At 36.0% G+C, this 8429-nt stretch overlaps 1 protein-coding gene across 6 annotated transcripts in view; it reads right to left on the bottom strand.

Annotated features, from left to right (window-relative positions):
• Positions 1 to 7306: 7306 nt before the first annotated feature.
• The window catches only part of CNTNAP4 (contactin associated protein family member 4), a 280255-nt gene continuing 279132 nt past the window's right edge, over positions 7307 to 8429 (bottom strand). For all 6 annotated transcript variants that reach the window (XM_068991747.1, XM_068991751.1, XM_068991753.1 and 3 more), the window contains one exon: positions 7307 to 7500. In XM_068991747.1, the coding sequence (XP_068847848.1) occupies positions 7307 to 7500 (194 nt within the window). The remainder of the gene's footprint in view (positions 7501 to 8429) is intronic.

The raw sequence follows: 8429 nt of genomic DNA, 5'->3' as shown, positions 1-8429 counted from the left end.
AAGTAAATGACAGATTGTGGCAGCACTCTTTATAACATGTGAAAAAGTGGGCTAGAGGCTAGTGCGCTTCATTAAGAGCAAATCAGAGATAACAAGGACTAGACAATGTAAGAATTCCAACTATTAGAGAATGAAGTCTTCAGCACACATATTTGTCTTTTTGTTTGTGTGTTTGTTTGCAAGACAGTAAAAGATTGATTTTAGTAAAGTAATATTAACTAACATGCTGATTAAAGATATTTTATTGAAAAGTACAGTGGCATGAGGGATGGATTAATCTGTTTTGCTAATAGTCAAGGCTGCATTTAAACATTACTAGTGGTGTTCAGGGATTAAGGTAAAGATAATTATTTATCTTTGCAGCAGCCTTGCTTTCCTCTGGGGTAAGAAATTGACCCTTCAATTATGTCAATTATACATATACAGAAAGCAGCCAGTGCTCAGTCATTATTTACTTAATCTTAGTCATTACTTACTTATTCATTCAATTAACTCTACTGGGTGGCTGTTAATCAAGCCCTGTGTTGGTGGTGGGAGGCCTGGGGTGCTGCAATTCATGGGGTCACAAAGAGTCGGACACGACTGAGCGACTGAACTGAACTGAACTGTGTTGGTGGTGGGACTGAGTGAATGTGAAAGCCAGGAAGACACACATCTTGATCTCATGGTGCCGTGAGTCAATTTCATGACCGAAGCCAACAGAAACGTAGAAACTGCTCAACGAAAATTTTAGAGGCATTTTATCACCATGTCAATTTCACACATCATGAAATTTTAAATATGGTAAGGTGTACTAAATTCCACTATGAAAGTCATCAGGAAAGATGAGGGACTTTCTTTTTCTTAGATAAGTTACAGGTAGAAGAAGGATGTGTGGACATGTGAAACCATTCAGAAACCATCATCAGAATTATCACCACTATAGTTCTGAATAGAAGTCATCTATGTTCCAATTCAGAAAACTAAGATCATGGCATCTGGTCCCATCACTTCATGGGAAATGAATGGGGAAACAGTGGAAACAATGTCAGACTTTACTTTTTTGGGCTCCAGAATCACTGTAGATGGTGATTGCAGCCATGAAATTAAAAGATGCTTACTCCTTGGAAGAAAAGTTATGACCAACCTAGATAGCATATTCAAAAGCAGAGACATTACTTTGCCAACAAAGGTCTGTCTAGTCAAGGCTATGGTTTTTCCAGTGGTCATGTATGGATGTGAGAGTTGGACTGTGAAGAAGGCTGGGCGCCGAAGAATGGATGCCTTTGAACTGTGGTGTTGGAGAAGACTCTTGAGAGTCCCTTGGACTGCAAGGAGATCCAACCAGTCCATTCTGAAGGAGATCAGCCCTGGGTGTTCTTTGGAAGGAATGATGCTAAAGCTGAAACTCCACTACTTTGGCCACCTGATGTAAAGAGCTGACTCATCTGTAAAGACCCTCATGCTGGGAAAGATTCAGGGCAGAAGGAGAAGGGGATGACAGAGGATGAGATGGCTGGATGGCATCACTGACTCGATGGACGTGAGTTTGAGTGAACTCCAGGAGCTGGTGATGGATAGGGAGGCCTGGAGTGCTGCAGTTCATGGGGTCACAAAGAGTTGGACACAACTGAGTGACTGAACTGAACTGAACTGATGTTTAAATTAGTTTGGTCAGGTTTAATTTTTGATTGTTTTTGGAATGATAAAATGTGCCTCTTTGTTATGTTTGGTTTATTCTTCATAGAATTACAGCCCTATTCCAGAAGATGTCATTCTCCAAAAATTTATTTGATGCTACAGATTTTCTACTAAGAAAAGTTTGTCAGATATCTTAAGCAAATGAAAAAAAATTTGTGCAAAGAGTCTCTTAATCATCATAGTGATTTGTAACCATATTCTTTTCACATGTACTTTGGAAGAACAGGTCATTTGACTGCTCAGTTTAAAAATTAATTTGCTCCTTTGGAAAATATAGAGAAACATGAACTTTCACAGTAATATAATTTATCAGAAAGTTTCTCAAACAGTTTGAAAGCAGATGTGTTAGTTCAATGAGCACGACACCATGTCTGGTATCAGCACATGGAGAAGGAAAGTTATTTTATTATGAGCAAATACAAATCAGTCTGGTGTGATGCAAGGAAGTATAACGGGAACTGGTCTTGATAAAATAGATATTACTGATTTAATGACTTTAGAAAAAACTCATTAGAGCTCCTAATTTTCCATATGAAAACACTGAGCAAATCAAGTTTTGAGAATTTCCAATCTCTTCTCAAGAGGAGGGACAGGAAGTCACAGCCAAGGAAGGAACCTAGGGTCCACTCTAGCTAGATTCACTAGTTGCATTGCCTCCACAGAAGGAAAGCAAGACAAATTTATGCAAAGAAATGTACCAGACATTCTATACTTAACTCAGGAAGTATGGGGACAGACGGTGACCTGGCCTCAGGTCATTTTACACAGAGAAGCACAAAGGATAACTGAATACAGGCTCCTCTCTAGGAAAGTTCAACCAAAAAGGATCTGGAGTAAAGGATATCTGGCTAGTTGGATGAAGAAAAATACAGTAAATGAGGATGTGGTAGCAAAAGAGAAACAGATTCATCAGAGGTCTATCCTTCTTCTTCAGGAACTACCTAAGCTGAAGAGAGTTGTTTGTCCAAGTTGATGCCTTGGTCACCAAGCAGTCAATACCCAATGCCTGGCTGATGGTGGTGGCGGGAGTTTAGTCACTAAATCATGTCCGACTCTTGCAACTGCATGGGTATAGCCCACCAGGCTCCTCTCTCCATGGGATTTTCCAGGCAAGAATGCTGGAGTGGGTAGCCATTTCCTTCCCCAGGGGACCTTCCTGACCCAGGGATCGAACCCGCATCTCCTGTCTTGCAGGCAAATATACTTATTTACCACTGTCCAATGAAAGCAGGAATCAGCAAACTACAGCAGGCCAAATGCAACTCACTGCCTATGTTTGTAAGGCCTGTCAGCCAAGAATAGTTTATACACCTTTAAATGATTGTAGGGAGGGGGAAGAAATCAAAACAGAAACATTTGATGATGCTGGAGTGGAAATCACGTGAAATTCAAATTTCAGTGTTGATGAGTACGGGAGTTATAACGCCCCAGCCTCCCCAGTTCAAGACTTCTTTAAAGGACCACATTCACAGGGTGGGCTGAGTCTGTTGTGATGGCACCAACCTCTCCATCCAGCCCACTCTGCATTCTTTTCTCAGATGTTGACCTCTACATTACTCCCTAGTAAATTTCCTTCATGACAATCTCTGCCTCAAGAGTTTGCTTTCCCAGAGAACTCAGCCTGTTAGGAATGTAATTAAGAAACATGGAGAGAGCTGAAAAGTGACAGCTAAAGGAGTTGAACATAATACGGCAGGGGATAGGGCAGTGCAGGGCTATTTTCCCTTGTAAGATGTCTTGTACTACTTGAGATTTAAAATATATGCATGTATCTTAAATTTTAAATATAATACTATAAATAGGGAAAATAATAAAAAATGGTTTCCCCAGAAAAGCCATTACAATGGTGGGTCAGATGGTTTTCTCTCCCACTTTATTTGCATTTTCCAATCGTCAAAACCACACTCTGGGGAAGTTATTGACACACCAGAAGTCCAACTCTCTTACCACATTATGTGCAAACTGTTCATATTTTCTTGCTCCTCACAGTCTTCCTTGTAAACATGCATGTGCTCATTCACATACCTTCCAAACACACAGGCAGCTGCTGAATTTTTTCTTCCCTGTTACCACTCTCCATTATCTGAACTTTGGAAAAGTAGAAGACTTTAAAAGCAGGACTTATTAAATGCATCTGTAAAACTGTATTATTTAGTTAGATTAATCATTTAGTTGATATGTGGATTGGGAAATCAATCAACAAAACATATTTTAATGAAATGTGTCACCTTCTACCATATGGAAAACATTTGAAATGACTCAGTCAGATCCAATTCATATTGTGTATTTCATAAAGACTACCTATGTTTCAGTTAAAATATCTCTCCTAGGGTCAAGAACCATAAGCTTAATAAATATTTTTTTTTAAGAAAACTAAGTCTATCAATGGCAATGACCTATCAAACAAAGGTTTATGTTCATTTTAAATATGGAAAAGATCTAGAACTAGAACTTGGACAAAAAGGAAACCAAGATCCTCCAAATTTTCTATACCACTAAATAACTATCAAAACTTCAGGTCTTCAAGGCACTAATTATCAGCAAAGTATAGCAAAAATGAAATTCTTGTCACAGCCTCACCACTTACACAGTACTATTAATATACGTCCTCTTGGGAATATAACCATATAGCCTCATATATATGCACCTCAGACTTTTCATCTGTAAAACTGACCTTTTCACACTAAATAATATACCAGTGATCACCAGTCGCATGACGGCCTCTGTTTCAAGGATTACTTTTTTTAATAGACGAAGGATAATACCACCTGGTGAGAGATAATCTGGAATGCTTAACTTCTGTCTGGTTGTTGTCTGGGTTCTTCTTCTTCTGGTTATTGTCTCTAACTTACTGTCTAAAGAATTTATTAAATTTGCTTTAAAGAGCAACACTGGGGAAAAGATTTTTTAAAATGGAACTATTTCCTAGGGCAGATATAGTTTCTACAAAATTAAGATGTCATTTCCCAGGTGTGACCCTTATTTCATGTGCCATGCTAAGTCCATTTTATTTCATATTTGAATTTAATGACATTTGAGAAATTTGGTCTTCTCAAAAGAGAATGTTAATTACATATTGTTTTCATTTGTGTCACTTGAAATAACCAATAAAGAATTTTTAAACTTTTATATTTCAGCAGGCTGTGCTATATTCTTACATATGATCCTATGCATATATATAGGGTTCATTGGCCAAGTTCTCTGCAGAAGTAAAAGGATATCACCCAATTTAAACATAAATAGCCTTTCAGCAAACAACTGCTAACAGTCAAATTGTTGTTCTCTGGAAAAATGTAAAATCTAGTTCAACTTCCTTGTTACAATCAGGAAACACTTTTGTATATTTTCTTTCATTTCTGAGTCTAGTTAAAAGGAAAAGTACATTATAAATGCAACTTTTGTTAACAATTCATAATAATCAAGAGGTGTACCAAAAAGTTTAAAAAAGTCACAAACACCAATAAAGAAGGCATACATTTACACATCTTTTTACTGTTTTGAGAAAAAAAAATCCAGTATAATTCCCTCATTTGAAACTTTTATACAACATCTCAAAATATATTCTGCATTTTACTTCAAAAATGCATTTTATTAAGAAAAAAGAAGGAACAGATTACAAACCAGGGAATGAAAGTCATGGCGTATGATATATCAGTGCGTTTTAATGCCATAATGTTAAACCTAGCAGTGCAGACCACAGAGTACTGTGAGGCTTCACTGTCTATAAGCCTGTCTACCTTCCAGCTCCAACCAGGTTAACACTGTCACTAAATAACCAGAACACGTGTAAAAGATTCAGGGCTGTTAACGATTGTATTCAGCTTTGAATCAAATGAAAACTACCATTTTGGTGTTCAACCCCTTGGCAGCTACCACAGGACTTTAAAGAAAAAGAATGCCATGTATCCATATAGGTCTTTCATAAACCATGGTTAGGAAAGATTTAGTCAAGCATTTACAGAAACATCAAAATGAATACAGTGCTATGAGAAAGGACAGGCGGGTTTTATGAGGAGAGTTAAGAGGGAAAATAAGGGAAAAAACGTTCACTTTACGTATTTCCAAATTGTTCTGGTGCAGACAAACTAAAGCATCTAATTTTTCCTTGGCAGACACCTGAAAAGTGTGAGTATAAATGCCAAAGTGCCTTTGCTATATAATTGGCTTGTGGAACTCAAGGATAGCTATATGAAAACACCTTGTTCACATGGCCTCAAAGGTAATTACTGTAACGGTTTCATAAAGTGATTGATAATTATTTGAATTTCAGGCATGTATATATCTCCTAATCAGAATGTACTAGTTAGTAAGTTATATTGATTTTTGGTTCTTTTTGAGAAATTTACTCCATCATCATAAATGAGAAGTAACTAAAATGATAGAACATAACATATAATATGCCATCACCCCTTAGAAGGAACACACTTTAACAACTCTACTGGTTTTGCAAAAAAAGGGGGCATGACTGAAGCTTATATTCCAAAAAGTATGCCCTGGAGATTAGTACATAGCTAAATATATACTGAAGTGGGGGATATAATTTAGAATGAAGAATGGAGCTTACACGTCAAATTGTCTCCTTTTTCTAATACATAAGAAGATGCTCCATGGTATATAGTGAATAGAGATCAAAGAAAAGTGGGTGATATACTTTAGAAAAACAGAATTATAAACCTATAAAGAAAACTTACATAGGATTTGGGGAAAATATTCTCAGAAATATATTTCATTTGAGACATTACAGTTGTAAATAAAAAATAATTCTTTGCAGTGTTAAGAATTGTGTGTGTGTGTGTTTTATCAACAAGTTTACTTGCAAACATTTCACATTCTTCGGGAAATGGGCATTAACCAGGTTCTTGACTATTACCAATACCAAACCATGATAACAAATTAGACAGAAAAGTTTTAAAGGCAAGACATCACATACTGATGACCAATGCACTTTCTGAGTCTTGTTACATACAAATTTTATGTTCAGAGCTGGATCCTTACACGCAAAACCTCATGTTTTCAAAATCATTAAAAACAGTCAAATCGAAACAGAGCAATACAAACAAACCAATGAAAACAGAAACATTTTTCCAGACTATTGATAAATTGTATTGAATGCAATACAGAGAAAGGCAAAGGGGTTTATATACTTTTGGCCACTGAAGATGCAAACACCAGCCAAACAGGATCTTAGAAGCATTTCCAGGTCTATGAATAACACCATGGGGACACCAAAGCAAACACAGCATATGTTCTCAAATAAAGCAAGGTCATTATAGTCCAATTTTGATTTTCACCTCTAACACAACTTAGGTAGCACGTGGTTGAGAGGCTAGCGCTACAGTTTTCACACTGAAAAACTGTAGCTCTCAAGGGAGTTAAACTTCTGCTTTAGATTGTATCAGAATGGCTGGAAATTAACAGCAATATCTAATCCTTGTTATACAGAATGACCCCTGTGGGAAATAAGTCAATGGATGAGGCCTCCTGGAGCCATCTTGAGTCTGGCAACATGGCAGTGCTGCAAATCCATTGCCTGTACATTCAGTGTGAGAACTTGGTTTTTGTTCTTTGAGAGCCCCTGGCTTTTAAATCAGGCTATTGTAATTATACGGTAAATCATCTCTGCCAATCAGAAGAAGTACTCTTTCTGATTTTCACTGGCTGCATTTTGTATATTAAGCTCACTTTTCAAAACAGCCTCAGCATTGTCTACATTCTCTGACCTTTTTGCCTCATTTCTTTTGTATAACCTTTTCTGCTGATAAATGCGGACAGCTATGGCAGTGATGCACAGCAAGATAAAGATCACAACAGCTATCAAACCTAGTGAGAGAAGAGAAGAGAAACACAAAATCAGAACCGTTGTCCAAATAGAAACTGTACAGACTTCATTGTTTAAGAAATCATAATAAAACTATTTTCTACCAAAATCAAGCATCTAGTATATGTAATTTGGAAATATCAAAAACCTCAGGCATTTCTGGATCAAGTATTATCAAAATATGTTGAGTTTACTTCTGAGTTCTGTCAGTCTTATGGGCTCACCTTCATTTTTATTCTGAATGCATATTATACTGGATTATTTAGTGTATTTGTATATACAATTTTTTAATAATATATTACCTACACATCTCTAAGTCCATGGGGTCACCTCATATTAATACCTAGACAAGTTTAGTTATTTTGAAATTATATAGTAGCAGTAACATCATAAAATAATTAAATTTGTTTTTAATACTTAATTATGTGAACATTTTAAAACTGAACTTTAGTTGATTTACAATGTTGTATTAGTTTAAGGTGTATAGCATGATTCCATTATACATTATATATATATACACACATACATGTGTATCTATTATTTTTCAAATTCTTTTCCTTTATAGGTTATGACAAAATATTGAGTAAAGTCCCTGTACTATACAATAGATCCTTGTTGGTTATCTATTTTACATATAGTAGCGTGTATATGTTGATCCCAATCTCCTAATTTATCCCCTTAAATGTTAATACTTTAATGAAGTTGATTATCAATAATTTGTTATATCTCTAAATAGCAAGAACAAGTTTTGTATGAATAATCCTTACTATGAAATATATCGATCCTGATACATAGGTGAGATTATATCTCTATTAAGAATATTGATTTTTTGAGATATCTGATTGTAAATAAAAAATTTAAATACCACAGTGGTTAGCTATGCTAATTGGATACCAATTCTGGCATTACGTTAAGTCAGTTATCTTCAAAG

The sequence above is a fragment of the Capricornis sumatraensis genome, chromosome 20 (assembly GCF_032405125.1).
Source record: "Capricornis sumatraensis isolate serow.1 chromosome 20, serow.2, whole genome shotgun sequence".
Classification (NCBI taxonomy): Eukaryota; Metazoa; Chordata; class Mammalia; order Artiodactyla; family Bovidae; genus Capricornis; species Capricornis sumatraensis.
Note: the sequence above shows the minus strand (reverse complement) of the source record. Positions and strands in the feature narration are given on the sequence as shown.